Source organism: Labrus mixtus, chromosome 2 (genome assembly GCF_963584025.1).
Source record: "Labrus mixtus chromosome 2, fLabMix1.1, whole genome shotgun sequence".
NCBI classification, from domain to species: Eukaryota; Metazoa; Chordata; class Actinopteri; order Labriformes; family Labridae; genus Labrus; species Labrus mixtus.
Window position 1 is genome coordinate 21,013,500 of NC_083613.1, and position 23,789 is coordinate 21,037,288.

General features: G+C 38.5%; 1 protein-coding gene across 2 annotated transcripts in view; it reads left to right on the forward strand.

The window, feature by feature from the left end:
• Window positions 1–23,789, forward strand: part of LOC132988452 (protein kinase C beta type) — a 40,644-nt gene that overhangs the window by 3,180 nt on the left and 13,675 nt on the right. For both annotated transcript variants that reach the window (XM_061055874.1, XM_061055865.1), the window contains exons 3-5: window positions 15,475–15,557; window positions 18,529–18,640; window positions 23,473–23,601. In XM_061055874.1, coding sequence (XP_060911857.1) covers window positions 15,475–15,557; window positions 18,529–18,640; window positions 23,473–23,601 — 324 coding nt within the window. The remainder of the gene's footprint in view (window positions 1–15,474; window positions 15,558–18,528; window positions 18,641–23,472; window positions 23,602–23,789) is intronic.

The following is a 23,789-nucleotide window of genomic DNA, read 5'->3' on the forward strand; positions in this document are numbered from 1 at the left end:
CAATTTATTAAATGAATAAAAGCAAACGACAATAGTGTGGTGCTAGCAGAGAATGTAATGCTGCAAAATGTCAACAATTTGGTGACAAATTGAGTTTGAATGTCCCTCTTGCATAATGACAGGTATGCTGGGGTTCAGATTTGAGGATTAGCTAGTAGTATTCTATAGGGATGGGAAAATGGGCCTACTGCTGTTCAACTATTGTATGCAAACTTCTGTTTGTTTCAATGGTATTTTCTTCGTTTCAACTGATTAACAAGTTAAGGAATTGGAATCAGAAATTGGGAGGAAAATATTTAATTATCGATTACAAGCCAAAGATATTGAGTTCACCATCATGAAGAAGTAAAAAAACAGAACATTTTCACATGTAAGAGGCACGATTTAGAGAATTCTGACCTTTCATTTTTATTAAAAAATCTCAAATGGATTAATAGCTTATTAAGATAGATGCTAACTATTCATATAATTGATTCAACTCTCAGCTGTTGTATACAAACTTTTCACACATTTCGAGAGAACATGAAGTTGACCATGTGGCAGCAAGAAGAGGCAGACATGAGTTTGAAGCTTTATTACTGAACCAAATGAAAAAAATAAAAATAAAGCTTTGTCTGCCAAAGGTTTAAAGATGGGGTGGAAGGATTAATAAACATGAACTGTAGTTGGATTATGTGAACAGGTCAAAAGGTTTCTTTTTCTGTTCAGCATGCCCATGGATCACACAAATCTTCTCCACAAACAAACAATAAGTCCTGGATTGTGACCTGAGCTTTTAGTTAAGAGGAGCTCTAATTGAAAACATCTGACTTTGTATAAAGTTGATTGTTTTTGTTTTTTAGGGGACTCAAAAGTAACTCGGGTATTATCAAAGAAGCCAAAAGTAACTTTATCAAAATAACAAATACTGAAAGCTTAAGTTACAGTAACCCTTTTTAATGAAATACTGTGGAGCTGCAGGGATGGCATGGTTAGACTCAATGTTGTTCTACACATGTAAGAAACATGTTTGACTCTAATTCATCTTGATTTATGAAATAGTGTTGTCAGTGAAAAAAGTGAAATTAACATTACCACTAGTCCTGAATGGTGTTACGATCAAATATCTTTCAGAATATTGCAGTGTGATTTATTTTCTATAGCCTGCTTCAAATCCCAACTCTAAATGTAACTTTTTCTTAAGAGTTAGAAAGTAAGATTTTGGGAAAAACTATTATTACTCAAGTTTTCTATAAGCATTGATTCTGTGATTTACATTTTACAGGACATAACATTAGCTTAGCTAAAAACTGGACTTATTGTTGGTTGTGTTTTTTTAAAGATATTTTGGGCTATTTTGTCTTTATAAGTAGGACAGCTGAGGAGAGACAGGAAATACTGGGAGGAGAGAGCGGGGGATGACATGCAGCAAAGGGTTCGAGTTTGGGTTTGAGAACTTTGAATTTTGAGGTCTTCAGGATGTCTGGGGCGGGCGACGTAACTGCTAGGCTATCCTGCGCCCCTGGCTGTGTGGCTCTATACACAGAGTTTGAAGTTAGCAGTAGTAGTGTAGATTTTGATATTTCCAGATATCTGGTATTTAACCTCATACTGTTGTGACTGGTCAGTATGTTGAGCTGATCTCAGTTTCATTTTAATACAGTCAGACAAATACAGCCACACTTTGTGAACATTGATCATGCAGAAGACTTCACATACAAAACGCTGAAGAGATTAAAAAACAAGGGGTGCTGGAATGCCTATTGCAGTTTTTTCTAACTGTGTCGATTCTTTTGGACCTTTTATGTACGAAACAACAAATGGTTTTATTGAGAAAACAGTGGACAGATTAAATGATAATGACAATAATCAACAGTTTAAGCCCTATTTCACCCATGAAATATTAGTACTTTGATTCACTTTAAACAGCACTAGATGACAGGATTGAGCTTACTTTGCTGACATATATAAAAACAATATACTCAGGTTTTTAGTTCACCTTTTTGTTGAAGGTGCACTGTAGATTTGGTTGTAAAATTTGAAAGTTGGAGAGGTGAAACAATTCTATGGTATATTTTCTGAACTAAATACACAAACTTTATTCAAAGTAAAAAATGGTTCCCTGGAATGCTGTTTGGAAAAGCTACCAGGAGAGTTACGGTTTCACTGTTGCCCCCCCCCACCATAACTTCTCGTGTGCATTTAATCTTCAAACAGTTTTCCAGGGACCAACATTTTCCTCTGAGGACAGTTTGTGTCTAGAGTTATGAACATATACAACATAATCTGTACACTTCTCCAACTTTCACATTTCTCTACCAAAACTCCATGACTTTGACTTGGAATAAACAGGAACACAAATCTCACCTTGAAGTTTGAAGTCGCTGTTATGGAGATTTTTAGTCAAATCGGCGGTTTTCTATACCTTTTAATCCCAGGTTTGTTTGAATGTGTTTTTGTGCAAGTCTGAGATTTAGTAACTTCTTGGTTAAAACTGGCAAGATGTTTTTTTGGGAAAGACAGCTTATTCTGCATTACTTAAACAGCATTATGTTTAAAGGTGTATGCCAGTTAAATAATGAACCAAAACATGTTCAGTCTTGAAGCACATTCGACCTACTACGAACCCAGATATCTTATGACCTGCATTTGGACTTTGAGTCCTATTACAGAAGCTTGAAATGTATTTGATGAAGCATGCTGTCAGTGGCTTTTCTTTTTTTACTAACAGAGAAATGTTGGATTGCATGAAGAGTGGAGTCATTCAGAGGACTACAGGAACAAGCAGGGTGTAACGCAGGGCAACATGAATGGGTGGTGCTCACCCCTACACACACACGTGCAAATCATCAGCATTCAGCCTGGTTCGGAGGAATTTCAGACATGTGGTGCAGACTTGTTCAGACTTGGAGAACAGGTTGTTTTGTGTGTGTTTGATTGATACAGTCTGTTTGAATACTTGTTCTGCAATCAGTCAAGATCCCTACCCCTATCTCATAGCTTTTGCTTTTATTTTATTTCTGTTTATTTGAATGTGTTTGCACATCTGTGTGTGTTTGAGTAGACAAAAAAAGAGGAAGTTAGTCTGGTCATTTCCTACTGATTGAGATGTCTGAGCAGAGTTTGGACAGAGTATTGTAAAGTGAACTTTCTTTTTTTGCTGACATCATATCAGAGGAGATAAGGGAAAATTGAATACAGAGCTTGTATTAAGGTTTCTATTCTTGAAAAGTACACCTTTTCCCACATTGAAAACAAACTCTGTTAAAATAAATAAATTTATTTTAGCAAACCTGAGACCCCCTTTTTTAAAGTAATTCCACCAACAGCCAAAAGATTTTTAAAAAGCAGCTACTAGTTCATTAACTTTAACTGTACTTAGGGTTATCTGTGTTTTATCATACTTGTTTTTGCACAAGTTATTTTTAACCCCAAAAGTTTACAAGGGCAACAGATGTTCTCCATTTCAAAGAGGAGGCCTTTGATTTCACACCCCACTGACCACATTAGTAATCTGCTTTTTAACTGTTTAAAAAAACAAAACAATATACAGACTTGTTAGTGTATCTTGTGACTTAGTCCACTTTACAACTGTAACAATCTCAGTGAGTCAAATACAGGAAATATGCCAAAAACAGTGTCTTGTTTTACCAGCTTGTCATTGTGATTGATTGTATGGAGCTGTGGCTGACATTTAATCCGGGTCATGGACAGATCAGTGGTTTGTTTGGTGCTTTGTTATTGATTTGCACCAATCTAGCAGCAAGTAATGGATATTGCTAGATTAGGGTTAGGGGTTTTGGCTGAGAAAACACAAACAGTTTTGTAGAGCAGAGTAGTTCACAGTAAATTGCCAGCTCCTTCACAATTGATTTTAAAGCTGAAAGTTTTTTGAAATGGCAGATGTCTCGATGGCTCATTGGGAGGTATACGTTTCTGGAAAACTATTTAAAAAGTTGTAGAATGGAAAAGAAGTTCAGAGGAAATTTTGAAATGTGAAAAAGTAGATGTTCACTGTCTGTCTGTGTTGCCTGTATAAAAAGTTTCCCGGCGTCGTATTTTCCACGAAAGCTCCAGGAAGTGACATTTTATGCACGTTCTCAACGTCCTCCTCACTCCGCTCCGCTTACACAGATCAAGAGTACAAACTCATCACACACTCCCGCTACAGCCAGAGGCCGCCTTCCACACACTTCTATCCGCCCTAGGAGCTCTCAAAAGGTGGACAAACTCATCACACACTGCTGCTCTCAGCCAGTGCCTGTCGAGAATGAATACAGACACACAGACTCCTTCACAGACTTTCACATGTGTATGACCACTTACCTCCTCTGTAAACATTATGCCGGTAGATATCTAGGGTTTCGCGGCCGATGATGATGCTCGTTTGTGTACGTACGAGCACGTATGACGAGCACGCGAGGGAGAGCGAGCAACAGGTTACTGGTGCAGTTCGCCTAACGTCCATGCGGTATCGCTACAAACGCAGTATTTCTGAAAGTTACATATAGCCCCTTTAAACATCAGCCAGAAGATGGGGCTCATCAGGAACACAATCCTGCAATCCATTCAAAGAGGGAGAAAAGCTTACTAAAGAACACCTCAAAGCACCGGGCTGCGTTTTTCTGTCAGAAACTGGAGGTTGAGAACAGACCGTTTCTTAAGCAGCTGCAGTTTCATCCCACGTCAGTAAGACCAAGCTGCCACCTGACATTGCTCTGTTGTCTTACTCATCAACACCTAGCTCACTGTGCTATGGGAAGATCGGAGGGAGGAGGCCTATGACCTCAAAAGAGAAAAGTATGAGGATCTGAGGGACACCTGCCAAAGAAGAGGCTGGAGAGCCCAGTTTTGGCATTTGGAGGTTGAGTATTGGAGCTTTGCAGGCCAGCCACTCTGGAGAGCTTATACGGCACTTGGCATCACAGAGGCAGCGGAGAAAGCGTCTAGATGGCTCTGCTTTAAGAGGGCTGATCTGTGGGTGGCTGCTAGGGCATTGGCTGGGTCAGATAGGATGAAACAGAATAACATCACACAATGTCTATATTCAAGGTTTGTTTTTTCTATGAATTGTAAATAATAATCCAGTGGTGGTTTCGGCTGAAGACATGAAATAGGAAATCAAAGTAGTTAATGTTACAGGTCAGTTTATAAAACTGAGCGATCGTGAGTTAACAAAACTGGCACTTCTGTTGACTCTGTAAATGGATGTATTTGTTATTGACTATTGTATTAGCTCTACCACTAAAAAAAGGCAATACGTTTTCTCACAATTATTGATCAGTACCCGTGATTTGTCTGCCGATTGCTGTCAGGATCTACTCAGCTGACCAAGGTCATGTAAGAACAACAGTGCTTCACATTCTAATCATCTATTCTGACCAAAATAGCATTACCGTCTTAAACTAAATAAAGTCGTATTAAAGCAATTAGACTCAAATGATGCAGACTGATACAACAAAACCTTGTTAAGAAATACTGTAAATATCTCAGGGGGGGGGGGGGTGATGCATTGCTGAAGGGCTGTACATAGGAAATAAACTGACAATTAAATCTATGTAATGATTAATTGTTTTTGTTCATTGTATTTGAATCTATTGCAATATTTTAGGCAAAGGGACTCTGCTTCTTCATTAGGACTGTGTTTTTAATGTTTATGTGAGCCAAGTGCTTCGGTTTTATATATAATGTTATGTGAAGTATATTAACAGTTACATTTTTAGGAATTGCTGTCTATCAGAACCAGATAGAGACAGGGACTCAAAAGCAGACTCACACGTGGCTGAGTTCAGGAAAAGGCAGAGTTTAATAACAGTCCAGGTCGATACACAGGAAGGCAAATCATCGAGGCAAACAAATCCAAAGGGAGCAGGCAAAAGGCAAAATGGTAAGGCAGGCACGGTCAAAATCACTATAAGTCTACTAGGAAAAATGCTGGAACAAGGTGACACACAGGAACACACTACGAACTGGCAACATGAGGGAGGAAACACAGGGATATATACACACAGACAATCGGGATAACGAGACACAGGTGAGCACAATCAGGGCGAGGGAGGCTCAAGGCAGGAAAACCTGAGGAGCAGGATCTGACAGACAGAGACAAGGGTAAGCACAAAATAAAACAGGAACAGACAATAATCCTAAATAAATGAGTAAAAACAAAACATGACACTAGGTAACTTTACGGATCCTGTCAGCTATCAGATAATTAAACATGATATGAAAATAAAATCTAGTGTTATTATGATTTTTTTACACTCTTAATTAAACTCTTAGTTGAATGAAACGCCAAAAAAAGAACTTTGATTTTAGAACAATTCCAACTGCTGATAATTCCAACCATCCAATTTTCTGCTTATCCGATACCGTGTCGCGGTGGCAGCAGGCTAAGCAAGTTGCCCCTGATGTCCCTCTCCCCAGCAATGTTTTCCAACTCATCCTGTGGGGATCCCAAGGCGTTCCCAGGCCAGAAAGGATATATACAGTATAATCCCTCCACGGAGCTATCCCAGGGTCTCGTACCAGTTGGCCGTGCCTTGAAGACCCCCAAAGGCCTGCGTCCAGTAGGCATCCTGATCAGATGTACGAACCACCTCAGCTGGGGCCTTACGATGCGGAGGAGCAGCGGCTCTACTCTAAGCTCCCACCGGCTGTCCGAGCTCCTCACCCTATCTGTAAGGCTGAGCCCAGCCACCCTTCGGAGGAAACTTATTTCGGCCGCTTGTATCCACACACTCATTCTTTCGGTCACTACCCACAGCTTGTGACTGTAGGTGAGGGTTGGAATGGAGGTTGCCTTATGGCTCAGCTCCCTCTTCAATACTGCTGAAGCTGAGCCAATCCGCCTGTCTATCTCGTGATCCATTATACCCTCATCTGTGAACAACACCCAGAGATACTTGAACTCCTTGGCTTGCGGCAGAGACTCACTCCCCACCCAGACGGAGCAGTGCACTGTTTTCTTTTTTTTTTTAACATTCTTTTTATTGATTTTCAAAGACAATACAATAACAGCTCAGTGCACTTTAGCAAAAATATTTGCATAGTTGGTCCAGTAGTCACATTCAGCATCTACCAGTATAGTATACATGTGATTAACAGGGATGTTGTACAATAGCAAGATAATCATTCAGGGATCATTATGATAAGTTGCACTTAACATTTAGAAGATTCAAGGGCTTCTCCCTTTTCCTTTTAAAGAGATGAGTCTTTCCACCAATACAGTATCTTAACTTTCCTAACGTCACAACATCAGATATCAGAGAGAAGTGAACAGTAGGGGATTCATCCCCAACCCATTTTGTCATTATAACCTTCCTAGCCAACATTAAAAGAAATTGGATTATGTCCTTATGTTCCTTCAAAATGTTCAGTAGACTTCCTAGGAGGCATAGAAGTGGGCCAGGAGGCAGTTGTTGTCCTATCACCGTGCCTATTTCTCCACATACTGCCTTCCAAAATAATTGAATTTTTTCACACTCCCAAAGACAATGCATTCTAGTTCCAGTATTAGCTTTGCATTTGGAACAAATTGGGGAAGCTCCTGTTGTGAACTTACTATCAACATATGGAGATATATAAACATTATGCAAGATATTGTACTGCATCTCCTTATATCTATTACAGATTGAAATCTTGGAGGGTAACATCAGAATTTCTTCCCATGTATTTTTATCTATTGCCACCTTCAGCAGCGCCGACCATGATGTTCTTAAGGAAGCAAGTTTATCCATATCCAAACTCTGTAGCTCAGAGTAAAACCTTGATACAAAACGTTCATTTTTTGTATGATCCAAGAAAAATCTTTCCAGCATATGCGAACCACTAAAGAAATTGAGGGTATTTGCTTTCTTCAATACATAGTGCCTGACTTGTAGATATTTGTAAAAGTCCTTGGTAGGTATATTGTACTGACCTCTCAGAGAGTCAAACGTTTTGAAGATCCCATTACTGCAAAGATCGTGTACTCTTTTTAAGCCTGCTTCCTGCCACTGTTTAAAGTTAGGCCCTGCCCCCTCCACTGATAAATCTGGATTGTCCACCAATGTTCTAAGTGCATTCAAGGGACAGTTTTCCCAAACATTGCCTTTAAGCTTCTCTACATCTTTATGATATTGGTTATTAACAAGTTGTCCTTAACTAGAATTGGTAATTCCTTCAGTCGTTTGTCTAATAAATTTACAAGGGAAAAAAGTTTACACATTATGGCCTCTATTTCAAGCCAAGGCAACCCAGTGTTTCTAACCACCCATGAAGAAATAATCCTGGCATGTATTGACATAACATCATTTTCTACTTCAGGTAGACCCCACTCACCTTTTTCTTTAGGGAGTTGTAACTTCTCTAATTTTATTTTGGGTTTCCTTCCTGCCCAAATGAAGTCTGATATTGCTTTATTAATATCTCTAATATACAAAAAGCATAGATACAGGATAAATTATCTTAGGGAGAATAGTCGTCTTAATGAGATTGATCCTACCAAGAAAGGATACGGGCAGATTCCTCCATCTCATCATATTTTCTTTCAAGTGCTTAGTCAACGGGTTAATGTTTTCACTATACAGTCGATTGAGTTTTGGTGTAACTTTTATTCCCAGATAACTGAAACCATCAGGGGCCCAGCGAAATGGTCTAACAAAATCAGGTTCAACACGCCTATGGCTCACCAGGGGCATTACCTCAGATTTGTCAAAATTAACTTTGTATCCAGATATTAGTCCAAATTCTTTAACACATTCTATGACAGCAGGTATTGACACACTCGGATCTGTTAAGGTCAACAGGACATCATCGGCATACAACATAATTTTGTTTTGCTTTGTGCCGATCATTGTTCCTTTAATATTATTATTTTGTCGAATAGCTATTGCTAACGGCTCTATAGCCAGGGCAAACAGGAGCGGGGACAGAGGACTGCCTTGGGCTGTACCTCTTGACAACTTGAAAGGTGCTGAAATGAGACCGTTTGTCAGGACAGAAGCTGTGGGCTTCTTGTACAGAAGTTTCACCCAGCCTAGAAAATTAGTTTGAAAGCCAAATCTCTTCAAAATGTCAAACATGTATTCCCATTCAACCCAATCAAAGGCTTTTTCACTGTCCATCGATATAATTGCTCCAGGAATTTGGCAATGATTGAGATAATGAATGATGTTAAATAAGCGTCTTGTATTGTAACATGACATTCCTTTATAAAACCGGTCTGATCTGCATCCACGATATGAGTCATTACCCGTTCTAACCTGCGAGCCAATACTTTAGATAAAATTTTTATGTCCACTCCAAGTAGACTGATTGGTCGGTATGAGGAGCAGAGTTCTGGGTTTTTCTTTTTCTTTAATATAAGTGTTATATTGGCCAAATATATTGATTCTGGGAGTTTTGAGTCCTCAATAGATGTATTGAAAACTCTAAGTAATAATTTATTGATCTTACCTTTTAGTGTTTTAAAAAACTCAACCGGAAATCCGTCCGCCCCGGGCGACTTCCCGGATTGGAGTGAGGATATGGCTGTATCGATTTCTAATAAGGAGATGGGGCCTTCCAAAAGATTAGCCTGATCTTCTGATAGTTGTGGGATTGTCAGACTGTTTAAGAAGAACCCTTCCTTGAGCTTATTCACATCGTTTTCAGAACTATATAACTTTTCATAGAACCTTTTAAATGCATCATTAATCCGAAGGTTATTTGTTTGTCGTTGACTATTTTCGTCCTGTATAGCTGAGATAAAGTTCTTTATTGGGGCATTCCTTGCTAGGCGTGCCAGTAGGCGGTTTGGTTTGTTGCCAAATTCAAAGAGTCTTTGTTTGGCAAAGAGAATGTCCTTTTCTGCTTTTCTTGTTATCAGATTCTGCAACGTTATCCTGGTTGCCTTTAGTTCAGTTAAGACCTCATCTAATTTAGTTCTATAGTAGTTTTCTTCAAGCTTTTTTATTTTATTTTCGATCTTAGTTTGTTCGGCAACCCGCTCTTTTTTCTTCCGGCTTGAATATGAAATAATCATACCTCTCATATAGGCTTTAAATGCCTCCCATACAATTCTTGGGTCTGCCCCATCTTTATCGTTAAACTCTAAAAATAAGTCTGTTTGTTCTTCCAAAAATGTAATAAAGTTGCTATCCATGCATAATAAAGTATCCATTTTCCAAGAAAATGAGCGTTCAATAGGTCTTAGAGGTTGCATTAACATAGTGACAGGTGCATGGTCTGAAAGAGCGATGTGACCTATATCTGAGTGTTCTATTAAATGAGATAAACATCTGGACACAAATATATAGTCAATACGTGACGCTGAAGAATGGGGACGAGATTGAAATGTGTAGCCATTTGACAAAGGATTGAAATGCCTCCACACATCTAGAAGATCAAATTCCTTAATAATGTTCAGGACTGCCCGTGCATTACTGGACTGAGTGTTTTGAGGTGGAAGCCTATCCAATGACGGAGATAAACTACAATTAAAATCTCCTCCTATTATCATATTTGGACAGTCCATTTCAGCCAGCTGACTAAATAACAGAGCAAAGAAAGCTTCACCTTGAGCATTAGGGGCATAAATATTTCCTAGCAAAACATCTTCTCCAAATAATACCCCTTTAACTAAAACAATTCTTCCTTCTGTATCTTGGAATGAAGCTGTAGCAGTAAATGGCAGATTTTTGTGTAGTAATATAATCACACCCCTCTTATTTGTTGAATAAGATGAAAAGTGAACCTGACCAACCCACTCGATAAGATATTTTTTGTGTTCCTCATTGGTTAGATGCGTTTCCTGTAGAAATGCTACCTGAATCTTTTCTTTTTTTAAGCGAGTTCAGGACAGATTTCCTCTTAAATATAAGGTGTCAAATTTCTGAGAGAGCTCGTTAACCGGTTTGAGTATAGCAGCTAACTTACTGTCCAGCATTGTGGCTACATTGGTGGTAACTCGATCCACTATCAAGTCATCTCGTTGCACGTTCATCTCCTCTCCGTCAGTCAAGTTAGCTCGTTACCTCTCGTGCTGCATCATCGGCGTCACCATGCTCGTTATCTTGGCTAGCAACAGGCATAGCATTAGCAGTTGGCTTTCCTCTTCTGTGAGTTTCTTTCCTTTAAGCCGACGCACACGACGTGAAAAAGTTCTCCACAGACATTATTAATACCGTCGTCACTTTGGAAATCAGTTGACTGGCAAAAAATACTGTAAAATATTGATTAAGAATCAACCCGTTGGGGAGACGAAAAATCTACGTCCTCTCGCCTCCGTGCATCACGTGACCCCCCCAGTGCACTGTTTTCAAAGAGAGACACATGGCTTCAGAATTGCCACATCCCGACCGCTTACATTATGATCATTGCATTTATGATTCGATAAATCAATCACTTAACAATAGTTAAATCAAAATATATTGAATATCTTAAAAAGTGTATTTTATTTAAATATTTTTTAGTTTTATCAGTAAATATAATATTTTTGGGGGTTCTTTACAAACCAAACAGGACATTTGTTGACATCTTCTCGGTCTTTAGGAAACATTGACACATTTCAGAATTGTCTGAAATTTTATTGACAAAACAAAAAACTACAGATCAAGAGATCAATAAACTACAAAAAAAAGTGTTAGTTTTTAGCCCGACAAAAGTCTCCAGTGAGCTGTTCCTGTAGCAAATTGTGTTGTTTGTGGCATGTTGAGGCCTGCAGGTGATAACGAGTGTCTCCATCTGTGGGTCCTAGTTCTCGATCGCAAAGGATCCTCTTTTGGATTATCTGTGATTTGCTGCTATCGCTGTCAGTCGCCACAAATGAGGCGGTGTGTGTGAAGACTCAACTGTAGGGCTCAGCCTGGTTGCTAGGCAACAGAGTGAAGACCTCTTCAGCAGGTCACTATGCCTGTCTTTCAGTAGTGTGTGTGTATGCATGGCGTGCACAGGTGTGGGACAGAGCAGATTTATGAACAAAAAGCTTTAAAGTGCAACTGTCGTGTTTTTCTGTTGCTCCATTTTCTGTTTGAGTCTTTTCTGACTGGCTGGAGAAAAAAAAAACTGCACATAAATGAATTCCCCGCCCCCTCACACTGCCTCAAACCCAGCTGTGTCCCATCCCACACACACACACACACACACACACACACACACACACACACACACACACACACACACACACACACACACACACACACACACACACACACACACACGCACACACACACACACTCTGTCTATCTCTGTCTTTCTGTTTGACTTGATTCTTTTTTCTTCCTTCTCTTTCTCTCTGCATTTCTCTTTTTCAGTCACAGTCCGTCTCTTCATTTGCATTGTGAAAAAACTACAGATGGACACAATTCAACCGTGCTAGACAAAGCCAAACACCAAGCAACTACTGTCCTTAATTTCTGAGATAAAACTGCACTCACCAAAATTCACTGTACATGTGAGCTTTGTCAAGGTGTGCACAGACATGACATAACCGTATCTGCTGCTCCAGCTGAAGTGCCTGAAACCTGCAGAAAGTGCTGCCAGTTGTCACGGCTGCCTCATGAAAATGTATTAAGTATGTGAATAATTAAGATCAAACCAGAGCGTGCCCTGTGTCTGTTCACTTGTGCACGTGTGTGGTTCTTTGTTTTAATTTGAAGTGGCTGTTGTTGTTCATGTTTCATTATCAGGTTTATACATTTGGTAGAAATGTCAAACCAAAACAACAAATTCTATTTTAAGTCCATACTGGTTAAGTTATTGCCAAGTGGAAAGGATTCAGATCAGCACTGTGCAATACTTTTGAATAGGAATAAGGCCTGCATGATTTAAGAGATATGTGCTAAAACAATGTTTATTATTCCAATAATGATATGAAGTTTGCTAAATGAATACAATTAGATGTTATTATGTTTCTCCTAAATCCCAAATAAATCTAAAAAGCATTGTTTGTTTTCGTCACTAAATACGCCCCAATTAATCTGAGAGTAGCTGAAAGATAGCCTGAGCTTCATCTGACTGCATCAAAATGCTCTGAAAGCGTGGCTATTTCCACCTCCGTACCTCCATCCAATCGATGAAATGAACCAATACTGAGTGAGAAAGCAGTTATTGTTTACATAAAATAATATTGTTTGTTACATGCAATCAATTTAAACCTTTGAGATGTGTTTATTGCTACTGCTCGTTTTGTGATAACAATGAAGTGTTTATTAGGCAGCCCTAGTGAAAAAAAAAACACCTTTAATATAAGGTTAACACCTCGTTTCCACTTACAGTATGTATATGTAAGGAGGCAAGTCAACCAGAAGTCCATTCATTCCGTTGGGAATCTCAGTGATATTTGAATGGCCTATGAAACTCCTCCCTATTTCGGTCCAAGTAGTGATAAAATTCAACTTTGTGGTGGATTTCTGAGAGGCCGTATGATAGTGTGCTAGCTAAGATAAAAGGATGCTAAGTGGCTAACATGCTATTTCCTTCCAATCAGTTGTCAATGTTGATTGAGCATGTTTGTATGAGTAAAAATTACTTGTTTATCTAGTTTTAACTCATTGTGAACCTCAGTAATGTTAATCTGCTAAAATATGGATTTACTTTATATACAGTTTCTATCAGTTTGATATTAAATACAATGAGATTTGTCAGAAAAAAACAGCCATCCTCTTAATCAGTCTGTTAAAACAGACAAAAGTGGCCTCTCCCCCATGGCTTCAGGTATCTTCTATCAGGTTTCTATCCATCTGTAAAGAAACCCACTTTTCTTGCGCCTGACACTATTGGCATCATCCGTATATATTTTCAGATTGTAAGACACCAGCCACATACTGTACGTGAATGAAATCAAGGCGTTACCCATGATGTTGGTGTACAGTAGAGGAGACTGATCTGCCCTTTTTATCGAAATGGAGTTCTTCTGTTGGTCATGTTCACATCTCCATCTCATCAAAATTTAAAGGAACCAACTGACCTCATCTTTATGTGACCTAGAATAAAATGACAAAGGGATGTCTTTCTTGTGACTGTGTTCAGTTTGAAGTATTATACTGACTTACAGCTGGATATCTAATATATCAGTAGCTGCTCATCTTAAAGATAGCAAACATACTCCACTACTGAGGGTTTATCACTCCATTGTTATGGTTCTATTTTTAGAGCTGTCATTACGATGACTCTGCTGCAGATCCCTTTCTTTATTAGTTGCCAAGTTGTTGCCTTTTCTTGAGATTTCTTTAAAAAATATTGTGTCCGTCTTGTTTGACTGAATACAGGGACACGCACATCAAACAAGATTTTATCAAATGTTTTACTAATTTTAGTACTGACTTGATTACTCATTGTTTCCTCTGAACATTGGGTGTCATTATATACTGTAAGATATTTGTACTTAACCTTTATCATGCACGTACCTGCACAACTGTACAGCACCTCTATTCCACATTTGGCACATTTGGCACATTTTGTGTTTTCATTTCATATCCTCTTTTAAATCTTATTCTATTTAAGTATCTTACCAGTATTAGAGTACTACTATTCTATACCCTTTACTTCAAAACCAAATCAAAGTCCTTGTATGGGTAAACATACTTGGTCATGATATGTGTTTAATGTGCAGGTTTATAAAGCCTAAATCAAGAACATATAAATTAAATGTCTAGCCCTAATTAAACATTGTAAAACATTGTTGTCTATCATTGTCTTTATTATGCGAAATAGCCCACAACCTTTTCTCTACGTTTTTTTTCATAACCTCTGTGTGAATGTATCATATCTGAAATGGTGTCAACATTTATTTGAGATAAATGCTTGCAATCAGACATAATAAGGCCATCTTCTTTTCAATGCTCAAAGTGAAACCAAAAGACAGACAAACTTATTTTTATACATTTGCTGAGACAGTACTTGGTTTGTAAACTCTGGCCTGAACTCCTATAAAGAAATGTACCATGTCGAAGTCTGGTGCTTTAACCGAGAAACACTGGAGCGCCTTGAACAAACGTTTGAATCATAATATCCAAGAATAATGCAAGAGTTTTGAAAGAATCCCTTTTTTCTAATCACAGGTGTTTTGATAGACACTGATAAACCAAGCAATAACCAAACTTTGTCCCATGCATTGTTAATGTTCTTGAGTCAGCATCCAATCAAACAGCTTGTTTTTTTTTCAGGATATTTATTTTGGTCGTTTACTACCCTGAATGATTTTGACTTCAGACACTGAAGTCTCCTGCTGTCATTTGGATCTGCCTGTGTTGTTTCATACAGCAGCCTCAGTGTTATTGGCCATGATTGAATATCCCACCATGCGTTTGGTTAAATATAAATTCCTCTAAACTGAAGCTATAAAACTAAATATAGTTGTTGTCTGCACAGAAGGAGCAAAAGTGAACTGCTGAAATATGAGAGGCCTATTGTGCAATGACTAATGCCACATAATTGACATATTGATTCATCTTTTTGTTGCCTTTATGTGTCGACTCATTTGGCTATGCAAGCAAGCCTGAGTTAACATTTGATTCTCTTTGTCTCCCTCCACAGTGTGCTGTTTTGTGGTCCATAAGCGCTGTCATGAATTTGTCACCTTTTCCTGTCCTGGGGCTGACAAAGGACCTGCCTCTGATGTAAGTAGAGAATTTGTTCACACAAAAACACACACATGCTCAATAGATATGCAGTCCAAGCAGCAACCTGTGGTGTTGAAAAATGTAGCCAATGCAGAATTAAAAAAAACTGCAGTTCCTCGTGTGCATTTGAGGCTGGCTCAAAAACTAAAGAATCCGCATTAGAGCTCATACTTGCAAATTTTTATAGCAGAAATGCTCATTTTTGGTGTCTTTTAAAATTAAGAAATCCGTTTGCTAATATAAAGGCTAAGAGTTATGCATGGTTGAGTTAACCAGCAGGTTAAAGCTGTTTGTCAGGAGGCAATTTAGCTAAATCCAGTTACTGACCTGCTCTTGGCTTTGTTTGTGTTGTTTTCATTTTTGAAATATGCTTGCTTGTTAAAAAGCTGGACAAGCTAGATGGCTGCGTTTCAGCAACCAGATGGGTGATGTCACTTGCTATGTGCATGTTTTTAACTGTGGTTCAATCCAAGGGCATCACATTGTCAAGTGTTGGAGAGCATTATGATGGAAATAACTACACGACCTAACATGAAAGACTTCTTCAAGAATAGTTTAAAAATGTAGAAAACATTAAGCTGCAGCCAGCGAGATATCCAGCTAAGTAACTAGACAATAACTTTTTTATTAAGTCTCTGGGATTGTTGTGTTTTGGATTTAACACTGAGTGGCGTCTGGAGTAGCAGCAGTTGGGATAAAGGATTTCTGACCAATAGTTTCTTTTCAGTGGCATTGCATTGACATCATTTACAGTCTTGCTAGCAATCAACGCATCAACATTTTTCCTGCTGAAAGGCTAATGGACTATGCTACTCGGATTACAAACTGTTTCCAGAACACTCTTAAAGACACAGACAAAATTCGGTCACATACCCAGTACAGAGTCTGCTTTCTTTTTTTTCAAAATCTGTAAATACATTATTTATATGATGGGTCTTCTTCAAACACCTCAGAACAAGTCAGAATTTCAATTTGATAAAATGCACTGTGAAAATGTTTTCCCCACCGTTTGGCCTTCTATGAGACGAGCTACTAAGAATTCTGAATCATTGCCCCCCCTGACAGACTGTTATTGTCTAGAGACTGTTGGACCACTGCATGGAGGCAGGGAAAGATTTTATTTTCACTGACGTCTGAAATTTCATGGAGATTGAGATGTTTTACCTTGTCTTATTTTCTCAGATTATATAACTTTTTTTATTATTACAAAGGGAGTAAAAAAAAAAATCTAATGAATGTATAATTGGTATGGGTCACATTTATTGTCACTGGTATGGATCATTATGTAAACGTTACCTGTCCTTACACTACACTGTGGAAGTTGAATGTTATAACACAAACACATGTTTAATGATTGTTTCCTGTTGAAGGCTTATTTATAACATTAGCAAGGTCAGCGTTTGCTTTATGTGTTTGTGTACCTTCATCTAGTTCCTGTTCACACACAGGTGCACACACACACACGCGCGTGCACACACACACACACACACACACACACACACACACACACACACACACACAGATGTAACCTCTTGTCCTCTCTCCTGCTGAGCTGTCAGCCCCAAATCACACAGAGACATGTCAGTAAGAGAGAATGTGCTGCCTGGCTGCCTCAGGTTAATGAGCCAGTATCTCTTGTGCACAAAGACACACAAACACAACCACACACTCGATTTGTGAGTCAGCATGGATTTGAAATTATATGACTGATGTTCATTGATCTCTAACTCCTCTCTCTTTCCTTGCTTGTGTTACATTAAAAAAGCTCTTTTATTGTGTCCCGTTTTTCAGCCATCAGCAATTTGACTTCTCTCAGTTATTTAACATCTGCTCTGCTACAACGTAGGAACTATTAAAAGGATCGCTCAGCTTAAATAGGACACAATCATTAAGAAATTCCCCAGATAGGGAGTGCTGTTGTACTGAGTATCAGCATGGCTAATATTTGGTCACAGGCCTAAGAGAAGTATAGCAGTGATGATATTCAGTACACCAGCACAAATTCAAGAGTGCTATTGGTTTTATACAAACGCTCTGCAAGCAGCATAGAGATAGAGAGCAACAGAGAGTAAATATTCACAGCAACAAAAGACAAATAGTATGTGTTTATTTAACAGATACTATTTGCGCTTATAACATTTGCGCTTATTGGTTCACTTTAAGTGTCGATTTAATTTTACAGCCTACAATTGAATGGCTCTTGTCCAAATTGCTTAATCGAATGTAACTGTTGTTAAGGGGACAAATCAATACACCTCACACAGAATGAAGACAGACACTCCGGTATAGAGCCAAGAAGAGACCTGGTACAAAACTGAAAGGGCGTGGCCATGGTGGCTTGCCTAATTTGATGTCTCGCCATGAAAGACGACGTGACTGTAACTTACAGCTTCCTCGATCAAAGCCGAGAAGGTCACCCTCTATACATGTGTATGTACATGACAATTTTCAATTCTGTCATTGTGCCACCTACTGGTGAGACAGCCTTTTGGTTTATATTGTGTCCAAAAACCCCCATGACGATTCACAAGATTTTTCACGGTTTTTGATTGTCTTCTGAAGAAACTGCAGCTGTGCCACATCCCGACTTGCACCACACTCCGACATTCACAAAACCCAGAGGTGCACTAAGGTGTGAGGGCCGGTTCAGTTGTGCTTGCCGCCCTAGTTTTAAGTGTGCTTTATTTCTCTAGATGTTTTCAACAAATAGGCTCTTAACCTCTTAAAGTAAATAAAGGGAAATCATCATAATGGAGAAAACAATATTTTAGACAGAAGTCAAGGAATGGCAACACATATCCCGGTGAAGTTGAAAGACTATTGCCTGAATAAAAGTTAAATCTCTGTCCTTGACATGAAGCCCTCTCTGTCCCATCAACAGGAGCCTCCTGGACATTAAGAATGAAAATACAATGACACTGAAAATAATGATTTTCTGTATCCACTCTTTGTGTTACTGTCTCTGCAGGATCCTCGAAGTAAACACAAGTTTAAGGTCCACACTTACTCCAGCCCGACGTTCTGTGACCACTGTGGATCTCTTCTCTACGGGCTGATACACCAGGGCATGAAATGTGACCGTAAGTACACAAATCTATGTTTAAGTGAGATCACACACTGTTTGAACATGTGACACAAGTAACAGCTTTTGTTTTAGAGGCTGTGTGCAAAATTCATTTTTGATGACTTGTCCATCTTTCTGCCTATCAGTCTATGTCTGTCCAGTCACTATGGTTGAGTTACTTAAGCTATAGCAAACTGAAGTCTTATCTTATATACGTATTGATTTATTGCATTGTGTGGATAGGGGTGTTGTATATTGCATCAACTTAAAGGCAGTAGGTGTGATGCTCCCAGCCAAACATGGTGCCCTATGTTTAAAGATAGTAGCTGGTTGTTATCAGGTACCAGATCGTTAGCATGCATCCAAGTGTTGATCTGGAGAGGAGAAGCCAACTGTGAATGTTGAGTTTAAATGGCATCCGACAAATCCTACTCATTCAGCTTTTAATTTAAACATTGAAATCATTAACATACCATTTTCTATGTTTTGTCTCGGGAAGTCTTGTGCAGGCTCTAAAATCTATAAAGACCACTGGAGGAATGTAGTCCAAATCCAATCTGAAAATAGATACAATTAAAATTATATTTTTAATTCCTTTAATTTAAACCATCTTCCACTCTTTTTGTCCACTTCATTAGGATTATGGAGGTAAAGTCTACGAAATGAATTTTTTATTTCACAATTGACCTGTGATCAACTGGTTGTTGACTGCAGTTCAGCTAAAAATCTTCTTTCATCTTAGGCCACGTCCATCATTTACAATAATCAAACCAATGAGTCATAATAAGACACAGTTAAATAGATATGATAAGCTAAATGACAGCTGCAGAGATACCATCAGCTGCTCCTACCAATGATTGAATAGTTTTTACAGACCTGCTGTCATGTCATATTTATTGCTGACTATTTGCACGTTGCTGGCAACAAAGACACAAACAGAAAGTGGGCTTCAACTCCGCATCCCCAGCCATAATCATCATTCTTTATGGGTTAACAGTTTCTCATTAAAGCTTTGTTTATGGACTTTGTTTTTGGGCTCTGGAGCAGTTTTCATTCATTTATGTGAAGTCAACTAAAGAGAATGTGGTGAATTCTCTTGAAATGACTGAAATGTCAACAAAAACCACATAAACCAGGTTGACAGGTTATATATTAACCCACATAGACAAACAACGTGAATAGACAGTCTGTGTTTCTTGCTAATTTAATTCGTATGACCACATTACAATTTTTTAGACTTTGCACTAAACAGTGGAAATAATAAATGAATAACCTTTTCATAATCTGTATTATTATACAGGATATGAGGAAAATTAAAACAAGCAAAGTATTTGGCATCTCATCGAATAAGGATGGTTTGGTTGAAATGTTGTATTTGGCACCAGTTACATTTCCAATTTGTAGAAAGAAAAAAAAAGATGTAGCTTTTTATGGCTGAGCAAAGATATAATGAATGACTCCCTCTGTGATATTTCTCAGCAGTGGGAAGCGAGACCACAATTGCCTGAGTCAGATCAAGTCTTCTGCTTTCCGTTTCAAGTCCCTAAAAGGGAAATTCCTTTATTTTAAATACACTCCTATTTTCACTTATTAAGCAGTTTCAATGACTGACAAGTACAAAAAGTACTTCAGTAGCTTTTCTGAGCCAGCAGCTGTAAGTAAGACTGCAGTGGCTAAAACTTTTCCTGATTAATCTGGTCACTGTCTGTGTATTAGTGTACATATGCTTTCTAGCGTTTTTTAGTTTGTAGTTTCCTTCGAGCTACACGACACTTTAATTCCTCCAACAAAACAAACTCCTTTTCCACTCTAAATCATCTTCATGCAAACACTCGCCTCTCACAAAAAGTCAGACTTGTCATTTTGCAGAACTTCTGTTTTCTGTTTATAAAAGGGCCCCTCTCTGTAGAAAACATTTCCATTACTTTGTTTGAAAATTATTATAAAAAACTCCTGAAGTTTTCGGGGTGAGCTATAGACTATGTGTGAGCGCAAAAATGTTGTTGATATTATGATTCTGTCCATCTACACAAAGCGTAGCAGTTGAGACTGAGTGCACTGATAAATCAAATAAAAATAATGATTACATAAGTCCAATCCTTTTATATTGGAGTAAAATACATAAAAATAATTTACTGTATAAAAGTATTTTTATAATGGGAAAGTGTACAAACATCAACCTTCTGACACTCTACCTCTGCACCACTTCCTTTGAGTGGAGGGAAATATACATCAGAGCAGTCTGACCTCTAGTGGACAAACTGAGGAATTGCAAAAAGAGTACATTCATATTTTGTCCACGATTAAGAAAGACTTATCTATACTTTATGCAAATTCAACTAAAATGATCCAGGAGTCAATTGTTTTTCGATCTTTTTGTGTATAATAAAATAAATATACGTCTTCCTTTTTTTTAATGTTACATTCATCCAGCCTAAATAATTAAGTTTTTCTTTATTTAAATGTAAATTTTACTTGAAGGAATGTCCTTTATGAGCATATACAAATACTTTGCTAATAAGGGCCTTTCCAAGTCCATGGCTTTTTTAAAACTATTCTTGTCACAGACACATGTATTAGATAAAGTTTGTAGATGGAAGAGTTCTGCTCTTTTGTCCATCACAGCATATCCTCAGGTTTAAACTGCAACGGTCACATTTCAAAGATGGTCAGTTTATTCAAAGCTAAATTACGACGCACTTGAATTATTGGCACCTTTTAAGACAAGTCTGGAAGAGCAGAATGGAAATATCTTCAAAGAATCCAACACAACAAACATCATGGTTTACAGAGAGGGCTGAGAGGATGGTTTGTATTTCTCGGATAGTTTGGACACAAGCCATGTAGGGAATATTACAATTAATAACCTTATCTATACAGAAACTTTCATTTATGATGAACATTTGGAACAGTGTCCCAGAAGGCCTAAACATCCAGTTTAAGTACAATCTGGGGAAATTCCCAATTGAAACCAGGCAATTGGAACAAGGGTTGCGTCTATTGACCATCAAAGGTCTAACTTGAATAGGGAATTTGTTTCAGGACAAGAACCGATGCCGATTGAACAGATACTGAACGCACTTAATATATATCAGAAGCGTAATTGCTGCATCTTGTTATGGATAATAACTTCGCCACCTCTATCTGAATTGGAATGATTGAGCTCTCTGAAATATCACAGTAAAGGGCATATTTCAGTGTTATTATGACATGAGAGTTTCTGACATCATCCGAATCCTCTATTGGCTGGCTTAAAGCTTGGAAAGAAGACGTTCAGGAGAATATTTCCTTGGATTACTGTGGTGTGATTTGTACTGAGGCGCAGAGACGATCTGCAAATACAAGATTAATATTGCTATCATGTAACTGCCTGATGCCATTTTACGTAACAGCAGCTAGATTATGTAAGTTTAATAATAATATTCCAGATGCTTGTGTTAAACGTGATCAGTCCAAAGTCACATTTTCACTGCGTGCAGGATTGCAAACAGATAGCAACCTCTTGGTGTGAGATTGAACAAATACTTCAAAAAAGGCCAGAGGCTAAATACTTTGACCCCTTTCACCCAACTGCTGGGCAATGTTAATGTGTCAGACATGTTGAGAAGTGATCACAATGGGAAACCATAGAGCCAAGAGATCTGGTCAACTATTATATGGTACTACACATGATCACTGGTGAACTTTACTTTGCATAAATAAAGTAAAAAATAATAAATAGGGAAGATCCTTTTACCCAGTGACAGGCTGCTCCCCATATCCAATATTATGTGCACTCTAGGATAATGTTCTTGTCAAGCTCTTGCAAGTTTATTTTTAACCTGTTCTGTTGTGCTGTCGTTAGTATTTGTACTATTGATGATGTGGTTTTTCAACGTTTGTCTTGCCTAATAATTATGCTGTGAAATTAAAAATAAACGTATTGTTAAATGAAACCTGTTATGCACAGATGCAGCCAGAAGTGCTTCTTAAAAGAAGATTGGAAACTCAAAAACAACACAGTCACTTGCATATTAAAGTCAAAGAACAGCTTTTTTAATAACCTCAAGTTCAACCTCTAGCATGCCATTTAAAAAAAAAATAAAAGTTTTTAATTGGAGGTCATTTCTGGCAGGTGACTTCTGAAGTACTTTTTGTGGATCGTTTCATTCTTTTGAAGATCACTCCTGGAAAATAACCTCCAATCAGCATGACAACTGTGAAAGAAATTGTCTTGTGGTGTGAGAATTTCACACTCTTGTGATCCCCTTGCCCTTTAAGAAGCACTCAGTGGTCCATTGCCTGATTTGTTCCTTTGATTTGGTAAAAGTGCAACTCTGAATTGCTGCAAAGCTTTCAAATAAGGAATGTAGCACTGAAATCATTGTGATAGTTTATTCTTATATTAGTTTTTTTGTTTGATAAGAAGAGTGCACATTTATGAAAAATAAAAAAATAGGCTGAGACAGACATAACAAATGACAATACACTGTTAAAAGGAAATGGCTTATTAGAAAAATAAAAACACTGCAAAGTCAAGTTAAAAGATGACCCATGGGCACCGGTGACCTAGTGATTGTGTTGCTTGCCCCGTGTACAGAGGCTATAGTCCTCGTCACAGCAGCCGTGGGTTTGAATCCGACCTCGGCACCTTGCTGCATGTCATCCTCCACTGTCTCCTCCCAAAATGTCCTATCTCTCCACAGCTGTCCTACCCAATAAGGGCAAAAATGGCTCCAAACATAACTTTAAAAAAAAAAAGAAAAGATGCCCCATTATTTGAAAAGGTTTGGAGGGTTGAGGGTGTCTGTTGCACAATTTATGATTTAAGCGCTGTATATGTAAAATGAACTTGACTTCTGCCTACAGACTGTATGATGAACATCCACAAGCGATGTGTTGCCAATGTCCCGAGTCTGTGTGGAACGGATCACACCGAGAGGAGAGGACGCATCCAAATCACTGCCCAGATCACTGGGGAGGCTCTCTCCGTCACCAGTGAGTGCGCTCTCCTTCTGTCTGTGTCTGTATTCAATGTGTTGCCTCTGAAACACACACTAACTGAGCTACTCTATCTGCCTAAGACTTTAACTGGAAAGTCCATTAGTCGATCTATGGTCCAACGATTGACCCACATCTCCACTGGGACATGCGTCCACGTGTGTCCCCCCCCCCCCCCTCTCTCT